Source organism: Nyctereutes procyonoides, unplaced genomic scaffold (assembly GCF_905146905.1).
Source record: "Nyctereutes procyonoides isolate TBG_1078 unplaced genomic scaffold, NYPRO_anot_genome, whole genome shotgun sequence".
Classification (NCBI taxonomy): domain Eukaryota; kingdom Metazoa; phylum Chordata; class Mammalia; order Carnivora; family Canidae; genus Nyctereutes; species Nyctereutes procyonoides.
In genome coordinates, this window is record NW_026575040.1 from 16,556,894 (window position 1) to 16,570,856 (window position 13,963).

A 13,963-nucleotide genomic window follows, 5' to 3' on the forward strand; every position below is an offset into this window, starting at 1 on the left:
ATTTTCTTAAACAGCTTCTTTGAGGTGTAACTTTCATAGTTTAAAATTCACATTTTGTCTTGAGAAGATATTGTACACCCATGCTCTTAGCCAACAGGTGAAAACAACACAAATGTCCATCAAAGAATGGGAAAACGAAATATTGTATATTCATACAATGAATATTATTCAGCCTTTAAAAGGAAAGAACTCTTGTCACATGGACCAACATGAACAAATCTTCAGGACATTATGCTAGAAGTAAAATAAGCCAGTCATATTAAAATACTATATATGATTCCACTTACATGTGGCTCTAAAGCAGTCAAATTCATAAACAAAATAGAGTGGTGGCTACTAGGGCTGAGGGGAGAGGGAAAAAGGAATTATTTGATGAGTATAGAGTTTCAAACTGCAAGAGGAAAAAGTTCTGAAGATCTATTTCACAACAATGTGGATATACTTAATACCACTAAAATGTACACTAAAATGGCTAAATAAGATGGTTAAAAAAAAGTCATATTCCATTTCTTCTCTTGCTGTATTTTTCACAAATCAGGTACTAAATAAATGTCTTTTTAAGCTTTTTAAAAACATTCTTCTCTGTCCATTACATTAAAAGTCTGCCAAGAACTTCCAAGTCATGTTTTTGATAAGAATTTTCCCACATGAATACTGAGAGCCAAATATTTCACCCATTTTAAGTGCACATTTCACTAGTTTTAGTAAGTTTACAGAATACAACTATCATCTCAATCCAATTTTAGAACATTTCCAACACCCTCACAAGATTGTGTGCCCTGTTTCAGTCAGCCCTCAACCCTTCGCACATTCCTACACTTCTACAACTGACCTGTGTTTTGTCATTACAGATTGGTTTGTATTTTCTAGAGTTCTATATAAATATGGAATTATACATTACTTATACTTTTGTGTCTTGCCTTTTTCATTCAGTGAAATACTCATTCATGATATTTATTTAACTGTATCAATAATTCACTTTTTTTTATTATTGAGTGATATCCTACCATATGAATACATCACAATTTGTTTATCCATATTTCTGTCAATGGACATCTGGATTTTTCTCATTTTCAGCTAGTATGAATAAAGCTGCTATGAACATTAATCTGCTTCAGTTTTTCTCTCTCCCTCTCCCTCTGCCCCCCCAGGAGAAAATCTCCAGCCAACTTAACACTGAGCGAGGAGCCCGACTCAGGGCTCGATCTCACAACCCTGAGGATCATGACCTGAGCCGATATCAAGAGTCAGATGTTCAACCAACTGAACCACCCAGCCTCCCCAACTTTTCATTTTCTTAATGCTGTCTTCTGAAGCATAAAAGTCTTTAATTTTGATGAAATCCAAATTAGCAATTTCTCTTATGCATGATGCTTTTGGTGACATATTTAAAATATCTCTGCCTAACAGAAAGTCACTGAAAATTTTTCCTATGTTTCTTCTAGAAGTTGTATAGTTTAACTCTTACATTTAGGTCTATGTTAATTTTTGTGTCTAACATGACATAGAAGATTAAGTTGGGCAGCCCCGGTGGCGCAGCGGTTTAGTGCCGCCTGCAGCCCGGGGTTTGATCCTGGGGACCCTGGATAGAGTCTTACATCAGGCTCCCTGCATGGAGCTTGCTTCTCCCTCTGCCTGTGCCTCTGCCTCTCTCTCTCTCTCTGTGCCTCTATGAATAAATAAATAAAATCATTAAAAAAAAAGATTAAGTTAATCTCTTTTGCATGTGGATCTACAACTGTCCCAGTAACATTTGTTGAAAAGACTAGAATAATTCTATTTTGATATCTAGTAGATTCAGGTTTTCCTAATTCTTCGGATTATAAAATTAAGGGAAAAGGAAAATTCTTGAGATTTGAAATGAACCGGCATTAAGCAACACTAATGAAGTCCGGACATCTTTAATAATATATATTTTCTCATCTAAGAATATATTTTGCGATCTACCAGTATCATCTTTTATAAATCTCTAGAAAACTTGTAGGTTTGGTCTGATTATGAATGCTAATAAAGGGGGCACGTGGGTGGCTCAGTCCGTTAAGCATCTGCCTTCAGCTCAGGTTGTGATCCCAAGGTCATAGGATTGAGTCCCACACATCAGGCTCCCTGTTTACTGGGAAGTCTGTTTCTCCCTCTCCTTCTGCCCACCCCCCCATCCCCCCGCTGGTGCGCACTCTCTCTTTCTCTCAAATAAATAAAAAAAATTTTTTAAATAAATAAATGCTAATAAAGCTATATAATTTTCTTAATAGACATCAAATATACTATTAAGATTATTCTTAGAGACTTTATTCTCTGTTGCTCTTACAAATGAGATCCATTTATTCTTATTATCTCCTAGTATGTAAGTATGTCATTGATATTGTATATTCATTTTTATCCACCCCCCGACTGAACTCTTGTTTACCACAATGACAACAATGATTCAACTTTCATGTCACAATGGAGTTTATGCAATCTATTCCTTTACCCAAGGTGCCATTCCTTGGAAATTTCAAATTTCATCTCTAATACATCTATACGTCATCAAACGTGCACTATTTCAAAAGCTGGGTAGTATCTGGAGAAGATATAAGCCCATGACAAAGATCTATGATGTACTCTCTGATACTTCAAAGAGGAGAAGAGAGCAGGCACCGGCAAATCAGTGTCAATGAAAGATGATCTGATTTGGACAAAGTTATTTCTGAAGTAGTTTCTAAGTTCTAAAAACTACACACACAGACATATTGAAGTAAAATGTATTTTTAACAGCCTAAATATATCTTATAGGCAGAGAAAAAATAGCACTTGAGTGTCTATTTAAAATAATATCCTAGATTCCATTTCCAAATTACTTTTCCAATTCTTCCTCCATAATCATGCACATGATGCAGCTGAAGGCAGAAGTACAAAAGAAATTGTGTATTTAAAACTAAAAGCATTATACATAGAAATAAAACATGGATTTTTAAAATACTTTTCTTATTTTAACCCATCAACTGGACATTACCATTCTACATGGGAAAAAGCTACACCTGCATATAAACTTTTATTAGTGATTTCTCTCTATATATGGTGTACATGAAATTTCCTTAAAGTCTGTAGAAAAAAAAAAAAACCCAAACATTATAAACATCTTATAAAACAAGCAAGTCTAACATAAATGTAACCTTCTGAAGTTCCACTGATAAGTGATAAAAAGCTAGGTTTTCTAATGTATTAAAATTCAACTTACATAATTTTTTATGACTATGGATTGTGTAACTAAAGGTTATATAAGTAACTGATACACTTATTCTATTGCTTAAGTATCATTTTTCTAAAAAGGAACTTTACAAGCATAACTTGAACATAATACCTGTAACTAAATAATAATCACAACAGGCATGATATGGTCATCTGTAACCTAGTGTTTTTTTCTAGAATGACAATTATTTAAAACAAAATTTAAAGGAAACATTCCTAAAAGTATGAAGTTAAACCTCAATACTACTTAAAATCAGGAGAATAGGTCATTTCTTACTGGACCAATTTTATTTTTACACACTCTCTTACATTTAGAAATATTAAAGGATAAGTAACTTGAGTATAGCCAAAACATTAGAGTGGTAGGACCCTAGGTGATTTTAACTATTTCTTTTAAGATGACGTATGCTGCTTGTACCTTTTAGAACATCAGGAGGAAAAGGGAAAAAAAAATCATGAAAAAGGAACTTTACAAGCATGAGAAATAACAGGTAACAGCCTGGAAAGAATTAGGTACTTTAATACAGATCACAGAAATAATGGCTTCTCTGACAGAATTCTTCATGAGCTCAACAACCACTTCTATTCCCTGATAAGAGATCACAGATTCTTTTGGCAGTATCTGTAAGATACATCAGACACTACAATCATAGATTACCTTGGTCCCTCTTGTTAAATCCGGCATGATGCTAATAATGAAAACAGCTTCTAATTCATAGGCATATACTTTGTGTCATATGCAATATTTTGTGTGTCTAACTCCATCAAGAAACTGACACTTAGGGATCCCTGGGTGGCGCAGCGGTTTGGCGCCTGCCTTTGGCCCAGGGCGCGATCCTGGAGACCAGGGATCGAATCCCACGTCGGGCTCCGGTGCATGGAGCCTGCTTCTCCCTCTGCCTGTGTCTCTGCCTCTCTCTCTCTCTGTGTGACTATCATAAAAAAAATAAAAATATAAAAAAAAATAAAAAATAGAAAAAAAGAAACTGACACTTAGCAAATTTAAATGACTTGTCATATAGTAAGCAATTCGCTCTAAATTCAAACCTAATTTTAATTCTAAAGTTCATACTCTTTACATAAACTATATCAGAGTGCCGTTAAGTACCCAACATGTTGGTGCTAGTTACTATCAAAAGCAGAATCTTCCTGCTACCAGCTGCTTTGGCTACTGCTCTTGTCTTTTGCAGTAACAAACTTATTGAAGTTGTAGCAGCTCTGACTCGTCTTTAGGATTCTTCTGTTGGGTATGTATCCAACTGAAAGAAAACATATATATCTGCAAAGATTTGTATTCAGATGTGCACAGTAGCATTATTAACAAGAGCCAAATACTGGAAACAATTCAATGTCAATCACTGACAAATGGGTAAACAAAATGTGGTATATCCATACAATGAAATACTATAAAAGAACTAAATAGTAAACAGACACTAATTACTGATACCTGCATGGATGAACCTCAAAAACTTAATGTAAACTTAATGAAAAAAGCCAGACACAAAAGATCACACATATATTATATTTAAATGAAATGTCCAAAGCGGGGGGGGGGGGGGGGGGAGGAGAGACATGTCCAGAAAAGGCAAATCCTTAGAGACAGCAATAGATTAGGTTGTGGGGACTGAGGGTTAGGATGGGGATTAAACTACAAATAAGCAGGAGATATATCTTGGGATTAATGGAAATGTTCTAAAACTGTATTGTGGTAATGGCTGCACAACTCTAAGTTTACTAAAAATCACTGAATCATACACTTAAAATGAACTTTATGGTAGGTAAATTATACCTCAATGAAGCGGTTTTCTTTAAAAAAAAAAAAAAGCTATAACATATAAAACATTCCCTGCCAGATATAAAACTAGACTTCAACAAATGAAAAGACATATCATATTCTGGAAAAGGAACGCCCAACATACTAAATATGTCAGGTACCGTAATTTAGCAACAAATATAATCCCAATATGAATACCATTCTCCCCACTACCACTATCCTCAGATAAACAAGCTGACTGTAACTTCACTTAGAAAAACAGGCAAAAATAACAAAAAAAATATAAAAGTGTATAATTAAACAGTGTACTTTTAGTGTATGCATAGACAGATCAATGGAACATAATGAAAACTCCATAAAATAGGTCCAAATGCCTACGGAAACTTAACATAAGATGGCATCTCAAGTTAATAGGAAAAAAATTAATGATTTGTTTTGGGACAATTGGATAGCCACATTTTTAAAAAATGGATCCACTCTTCATACTACACATGAAGATAAACATCAAATAGATGTGTACTTTAAATGTAAAAAGAAAGAAAGAAAAAAGAAAAAGTAAATAATGAAAGAGCTCAGGGGAAAATGGGTTATTTCTCTTGTAAACTTGAAATGGGAAAAGCTTTCCTAATTATGATTCAAAACCCAGAAACAGTAAAGATAAAGGTAAATAAATATGACTAACCAAAAAAAAAAAGAAAAAAAAAGAAAAAAGATTTGGCATGGTGAAAAAGTGTAACAAAGTCAAAGGACTAAAGATAAATTTGGGGGAAATGTGTTAATATATAGGACTTATGTCCCAAGTATATACAAGCATCTGAAAATGGATGGAAGAATGAAGACCAACATCCTGATTAAAAAAAGAAAAAAAAAAAAAAACAGGCAAAAGGTATGAGCAGACTGATCATGAGAAATAGAATGACCTTTAAAAATATGAATAGGGGTACTTGGGTGGCTTAGTCAGTTAAGTGTCCAACTCTTGATTTTGGCTCAGGCCATGATCCCTGGGTTGTGGAATATACCCCTGCATTGGGCTGGCTCCATGATCAGCAGAGTCTCCTTGGGATTCTCTCTCTCCCTCTTCCTCTGCCCCTCAACCTGCTCACACACTCTCTCTCTAAAATAAATAAATAAAATCTTTTTTTTAAATCTTTTGAAAAAATAAACAAAAACATGAGAGATATGCAACATTACTTATCTAAAAATTAAAAATATACTGACATACTATTTCTTACCTATCAGATGGAGCAAAAAACCTAAAATTTGACAATAAACTCTTGAAAAGGCTTTGGGAAAACAGGCACTCTCCAATACTGCTGGTGGGCATCAAAAATGGCTATGATCCCACAGAGAGAAATTTGGCCATATTTTTAAAATAATATATTCATTTACCTTTGGCCCAACAATCCTCTCCTAAAATTCTATTCCAAAACTATGATTAGGCAAAAAATATTAAATAACATATACAAAAAGCTATTCATTGCAGTGCTGTTCCTAACAGCAAAAAGCTGCAAACTATTCATCAACAGATTCAACAACCTTTGGTATAACTATACAATGGAGTGCTACTAAGCTGTAAAAAAAATAAGAGGAATGAAAAGCAATGAAGTGTGTGTGTATCCTTTATATCACATACACACACACACACACACACACACACATATACACATACACACACACACTTTTATTCATCTATAATCTCTATACCCTAACAATTATATAAATTGTTAGGTGAAAAATCAAGAGACATTTTATTTTAAGAGAAGGATAGAATAATATGAATATTGTTTTTATTTCTGAACAGGAAAAAAACAGAGTAACAAACCAAAATTTAAAAGTAATGAAAATACAAGACACCAGGGTGGTTTAATCAGTTAAGCATCCAATTTTTTATTTCGGCTCAGGCTATGATCTCAGGGTCATGAGACTGAGCCCCAGGTCAGGTTTCACTCTGAGCCCACTCTTGAGTCTGCTCAAGATTCTCTCCCTCTGCTCCTCCTCTGCTCTCTCTCTCTCTCAAAAAAAAAAAAAAGTAACGAGGGAGAGAAAGATCGGAAGAGGAGCAGAGGTAAAAAACTAGAGCTCACTGAATCTATTCTTGCTTAAAAGTTTTGACTTTGGAACCAGGTAAATGTTTTACATAATTTAAAATTTTACCAAATCCCCTAAAAAAAGAAAATTCATGACACAACAATGAAAAAGATGAACCTAAACATGTATTAAATTGGTGGCATATAAGTGCCTGGGTGGCTCAGTCAGTTAAGCATCTGCCTTAAGCTCAGGTCATGATCCCAGGGTCCTGGGATAGAGCACCACACTGGGGTCCTTAATCAACAGGGAGCCTGCCCCTCTCCTCGATGCCACTTCCCCTGCTTGTGCTCTCTAATAATTAAAAATATTTTAATTAATTGGTGCCATAACCTCACAGAAGACTGTCCAACAGCGAAAAGGAACCAAGAAGAATCTTGGTTTTGTCCCTTAAAAAAGTTGAAAAGCAATAATATACCTCAGTAAAGCAATGAACACCATAATTCCCAGTCTATAATCTCTAAATATCACTCCTCAAGGTAATCACCAGTACTTAAAAAATGTAAAGTATGAATCTGGACCATCTTGTTGTATAAGAGACTATCTTGTCAGAGATCACTGGGGTGGTATCAAAAGGACATAAACTCAATTTGAAGATGCTCCACAGGCCACAGATGAAACTGAGTATCAAAAAAATAAAAAGGGGAATCCCTGGGTGGCTCAGCGGTTGAGCGCCTGCCTTTGGCCCAGGGCTTGATTCTGAAGTCCTGGGATCAAGTCCCACATTGGGCTCACTGCATGGAGCCTGCTTCTTCCTCTGCCTGTGTCTCTACCTTTCTCTCTCTCTCTCTCTCTCTCTCTCTCTCTCTCTCTCTCTCTCTGTCTCTCATGAATAAAATCTTTTAAATAAATAAATAAATAAATAAATGAATGAATGAATGAATGAATGATTGAACTATACCAACTGCACTAAAACCCATGAGTTAGGGACACCTGGGGGCTCAGCAGTAGAGCCTCTGCCTTTGGGCTGGGGCGTGATCCCGGAGTTCCGGAATCAAGTCCCACAACGGGCTCCCTGCATTGGAGCCTGCTTCTCTCTCTTCCTCTCTCTCTGTGTCTCTCATGAATAAATAAAAAAATATTTAAAAAGAAAAGACAAAAAAAAAAAAAAACCCTATGAGTTCAAAATGATATCTGAAAATGAAAAATCCTCTTTGGATATTGCAAGAGTACTGATTCATTTTGAAAAGTCAAGCATTCATCTTGCCTTTCCTATATGGACTGCATTTCTGAGTAACCAATTAGTTAAGAATTCTTTGTAGAAGAATCTCCGTTAATAAATGTAAACAGAAAAAAATAAATAGAAAAAAATAAATGTAAACAGAATGACAATCAGAAAGTCAACATTTTGCAACCCCTAATGAAATAATGGATCCGGGGGATCCCTGGGTGGCTCAGCGGTTTAGTGCCTGCCTTTGGCCCAGGGCGTGATCTGGAGTCCCGGGATAGAGTCCGTGTTGGGCTCCCTGCATGGAGCCTGCTTCTTTCTCCCTCTCTCTGCCTGTGTCTCTGTCCCTGCCCCTCTCTTTCTCTGTGTCTCTCATGAATAAATAAAACCTTAAAAAAAAAAAAGAAAGAAAGAAAGAAAAGAAATAATGGATCCAGACAAGATCATCAAAGCTGTTGCTAATACTATATGAAATGTTGACAGGGAACTTCAGGCTGGAAGGATGAGAATGACACCACCTGAACCTTCTCGTCAACTTTAACAAGTGATGCAATAGGAAACACACAGTACCACCAAGGAAGTGTTGCTAAACTGAACTTGAATCAAATCAAGGTTTTAGCTCTAACTACCAGTTTGCAGGAAATATGCAGTATACAAAACATATTAAATGGTATGATGTCGGGATCCCTGGGTGGCGCAGCGGTTTGGCGCCTGCCTTTGGCCCAGGGCGCGATCCTGGAGACCTGGGATCGAATCCCATGTCGGGCTCCCGGTGCATGGAGCCTGCTTCTCCCTCTGCCTGTGTCTCTGCCTCTCTCTCTCTCTCACTGTGTGCCTATCATAAATTAAAAAAAAAAATTAAAAAAAAATGTTATGATGTCTAGATACTGTCCTAAAATTCTCCAGAAAAAAATGATTTTTTTTTAAATAAAATTCTCCAGAAAAAAAAATCTGAGGGGTGAAAGATAAAGAAAGAATGGCAGGATATTGAAAACTGAAAGTAGGTTATGTAGGTATAACTTCTGTTTTTATGTGTGAACATTTCCATATAAAAATAACAAAAACAAATCTCTATCAGTGTTATTTTTGGAAAAGGAGGAAAACAAACATTCACAAATATAATTCCTAATATTAGGATTACAATTCTAAAGATTATCTTAATGTTTATCTTAAAAGTTATCTTTTAAAGTTTTCAAACCTTTAGAGACACCTGGGTGGCTCAGTGGTTGAGCCTGTCTTTGGCCCAGGGTGTGATCCTGCAGATCCAGGATTGACTCCTGCATCGCTTCTCCCTCTGCCTGTGTCTCTGCCTCTCTCTCTGTCTCTCATGAATAAATAAATAAAATCTTTAAAAAAAATTTAAGCAGCAGTTCAGATTTTTAAATTTTTAAAGATTTTATTTAGGATCACACCCTGGGCCAAAGGTAGTGCTAAAGGCCACCAGGCTGCCCTAAAGTTTTCAAACTTTTAAAACACCTAAGTCAATACTGTACAGTGTGCACTTGAAAATTATGAATATATACCCATTAGATATATTTTTAAGCTGTAAATAAAAATACAGTCACTGAATTAAAAAAAGTAACAACTGGGGAAATGAGGATTTCCCAGTGCTAATATAAGGACTATATAAAATAAAAATCAAAGCAGTTCAGATGAGGTTCACTAAATACATCACAGAACTATGTCACTAAAATTAACATATACTCTCTCAAACTTACCTTCTGTTATGTTGTTTTAAAGTATCTAAAGTTCCTGGCAAATATTATCAGGAACAAAACTGGATGTATAAATTCTCAACCTAACTGGCAACTGTCTAACAATCCAAGTCACATATCATTTTGGCTTTCCAGGCTTGAATAGAGAGCCATAATAAATTTTAAAAACAGTAAGGATGAGGCAAATACGGATTTCCCAGAAACACAACAACAAATGAATTAATGTTTGTTATACAGCGTAAAGTACTGACTTAATTTATTCTTAGGTGATTCGGTAAAACCAGTTAATTATACATAACTGTTATATCTCAGAGAGAATAAAGATATAACAAAATACTTAACATGTCAAACATTCTTTCCATCAGTTCACTACAGCAACAGCCAGTTAAGTATTGATGGATAGTGTGTGAAAAAGTTGTCCTAGCAGCTCCAGAGTAACTAATACCCATCCATACAAATCATATTAAGGTATAATAGATAAATCTAATTAAAATTTGAGATATTTGAACCATCTCCTAATTTTTAACACACACTAAAACATACCAGAATTGGAATCAGAAAGCCAGCACTAAAAATAAATCCAGAAGAAAAACCTATCTCTTAAGAATCTAAGAAAGGCAATTTTTTAAGAGCTGAAATTTCTTGATAATAGAACAATGTCCCATAAATATTTCAGTTTAACTTTTGGATATAAGTTATTTTAAAACAGTTTTCCAAATGCTTCATCTGTAATAGGATGATAATAACAGACCACATCCTAAGAGTGCTGAGAAGATGAAATGAGAATACACATAAACATTCAGAACAATACCAGCACAGAGTAAATACCCAAAAAGTGCTAGGTATTTTTATTATTATAACATCATCTACTGTCGCGTGATAAAGGAACTTGATGAAACTCCTTGGAGAGCATTCTGATAACAAAAACTAGCAAATTTTTATTTCATTTTATTTTTTTTAACTAGCAAAATTTTAAATGCATGTAACTTCCTATTTACTTTTAGAAATTATGCCTTTATGCTTGCCTAGGTGTGCAAAACTGTATGTACAAGGTAGTTCAATTCAGCAAACATCCATCAACAAAACCTGGCTAAATAAATTATGGAACATCCATACAAAGGAAATATTATGCAACCACTTTTTTCAAACGAGGCTGTAACTACACACATTAGTAGTTTTTAAACCCCCATTATTTATTTACCCTTATATATGTTCCACGTTTTCTGAAGGAGAGAAGAAACTAACTACTTCTAGGTAATAAAACTGGGACCTAAGAAGTGGGAAACTTTTTTTTAATTTTAAACATTCTTGGTACTTTTAAAACCGCACACTATGTGAATGTTACTCTTAAACCATTATTTAAAAAACAAATTAGTTTAAAACAGAACACTGGTCTAAAAACCAGAAAAAAAAATCAAAAGAATCTGTTTTAACATTTGGGTTTGTATTTCTAGAGACACACATTACTCTTAAGTGTCTCAAAATATTATGTAGTTGAAAAAATGCAATTCTTCCAAGAAAGATAGCAAAAACCACATGCTACAGTATTAAATAAGATTTCAAAATGAATTACAGAGTTTGCATTTATCTTGAATACTTGGGAGTATATGAACTCCTTTCTTCCTAGAAACAGGCACTGATACTGACCTACATTACCTCTATTCTCATGCCTCTTACAAATACCAGCTCCTTGGAACTTCTGCTTCACGTCTCCAACCATCCTGCCTCATTAATTTCAAGCAGAAATTGGGCTCTGCTGCTCCCTCTTCCCCAAACAAGTCTTCACATTCTAACCACCTGAGGAAAATGTGAAATGCGGCAACTAAGCAAGACAATTCCTATTCTCACTTCCCTGTATCTCAAGAAACCTCAGAGAATGGCTGTTGTAACCACCTCCCAACCTTGGGGGCTCTCAATGAACTCTTTAAAACAAATATTTGAGGAGGTTAAAAAAAAAAAAAGAACTGATCATGGCTAAGACTAAAGATCAAAGTTATAGTTTTGGAGTTCTGGCAAAGATAGAAAAATAAAAATATAAGAGGAAAGGAGTCTTGGAAAAAGAAGTAACCCATACAGAAGGAGAAAAGAAAGAGGGGAAAATGGCACAAGCAGGACATCAGGCAAAGACTGGGAAACCTTTGTGTCAGTATTAAAAACCATGATTGTAGCCCTTGAAAAAGCTCTCCTTAATGCCCCATTCTTTCATAAGAAATTAATCTTTTCCCTCAGTTCAGATTTTACTCCTCAATGCTCACTTCATCAACTTCCTTTAAATTACAGCAAATTTGTAAATGTAAAGTGGTAATATATGTAACATACTTCAGAGACTGCACATAATCTTATTCTAGCTAAATATAATATTTACCGTGAGGAGGGGAGAGTGCACTCAAACTGATCCTTTATCAATTCAATTTTAACTGATCAATCATGTGCTCTATTGAGCACTGTCAAAACTAAAAGTCTGTGTTCTAGTATTAGAATAAAGGCATCTCTTAAATACTTGAAATTATTTTTCAATTACAAAGCTCATGACAAGATAATTAGTAAACAATAAGAATAGAATACTTAGGGCAGCCTGGGTGGCTCAGCGGTTTAGTGCCACCTTCAGCCCAGGACGTGATCCTGGAGACCTGGGAAGGAGTCCGACGTCAGGCTCCCTGCATGGAGTGTGCTTCTCCCTCTCCCCGTGTCTTTGCCTCTCATGAATAAATAAATAAATCTTTAAAAAAAAAATAGAGTACTTAAAGGAAAAACAATATTAAGTAATTTTTTTTAGTGTTTTTACTCTCGTAGAATGTGAAAGATATGCATCACAGAGCTATCCAAAAAAGTATAAAATACAAAAATCTGGATCTTAGAATTGGAGTCATGGTTTGATTCTACAGTTGGTAATTTGTTCATATGGCTTAAAAATAAAAGTAAATTGAACCTCATATTCCTTCTAAAAGTAATAAAATCACTAAAATGTAGAAGAAAATTAAGCACAAACACAATGCTTCCATGTTTTGCTCAACTTAAGAAACATCTTTACCTGAGGGAACAGTTGGATTGTTTTGGTGGTTTTCACTGGTAGAAACAAACAAATCTTCTTCTCCTTCAGTTGATGAGCTGGAAGAGGATTCGCTGCTGAGGTCATTCTCACTGGAACTACTAGAACTGGGGAGCAATGCATATTTTCTTCGGGCTAACACTTCTCTTTTTTTTCTCTGCATCAATATTCTCTCTTTTTGTTTCTGTGTCCTCTGTGAGGAATTATTTTTTACAAATCTCTTTCTGCATGGAAGTCTCCTTAATGAACTGCTATGAAAACAGGGTCTTTTCATTAACAATCCTGAAACAGATTCTGTCTCTGTCCGAGGCCACTTCTGGGACCGTGCACTATGAGTTCTACCTTTAGCACTCAAAATTGCCTGGGAATGTCTTACAGAGACTTCTTTATCCTCATCCGAAGTCACAGTATCAGAATCTCCAAAATGCAGACTAGATGAAGGAGAAGAAAGACAATCACTAAAAGAGGAATCATTATCTTCATCGCTTGGTGTTTCTAGATGTTGCCTCAATCCTAATATTCCCTGGTTCTCTTTAACACAATTTTGCATGTAAGAAGGGCCAGCCTGCTGGCTTTTGCGTTTTTTCCTCACAACAACACTTTTTTCTTGCTCTTGTTGGTTACCATTCATGTCCTTCTCTTGTTTTTGAGAATCATCACACAAATGAGAGAATTCATTTCCCACTTTACTGTTAATCATCTCAACTCCTGCAGGAAAACTTTTGGCTGCCCCAATGGGCTCTGGATGCAAGAGGATCCCTTTCAGACTTTCCTGTGTCTTTTGCGCATCAGAAGGAATCTCACTCTTCATATCCACTTTTAAGGTATAGAGCTTGTTATATTCAGGAGTCCATTGAGACATGGGAAACTTTAAGGAAGGCCTAGAAGACATAATTAGAGATTTAAAAGAAAGTTAATGTGTTTTATTAACTGAAGAGTTTCAG

The 13,963-nt window shown here is 35.3% G+C and overlaps 1 protein-coding gene across 8 annotated transcripts in view; it reads right to left on the reverse strand.

The window, feature by feature from the left end:
* The window catches only part of RNF111 (ring finger protein 111), a 127,890-nt gene that overhangs the window by 38,720 nt on the left and 75,207 nt on the right, over nt 1-13,963 (reverse strand). For all 8 annotated transcript variants that reach the window (XM_055319963.1, XM_055319968.1, XM_055319964.1 and 5 more), the window contains exon 2: nt 13,002-13,900. In XM_055319963.1, the coding sequence (XP_055175938.1) occupies nt 13,002-13,881 (880 nt within the window). In that variant the 5' untranslated portion in view covers nt 13,882-13,900. The remainder of the gene's footprint in view (nt 1-13,001; nt 13,901-13,963) is intronic.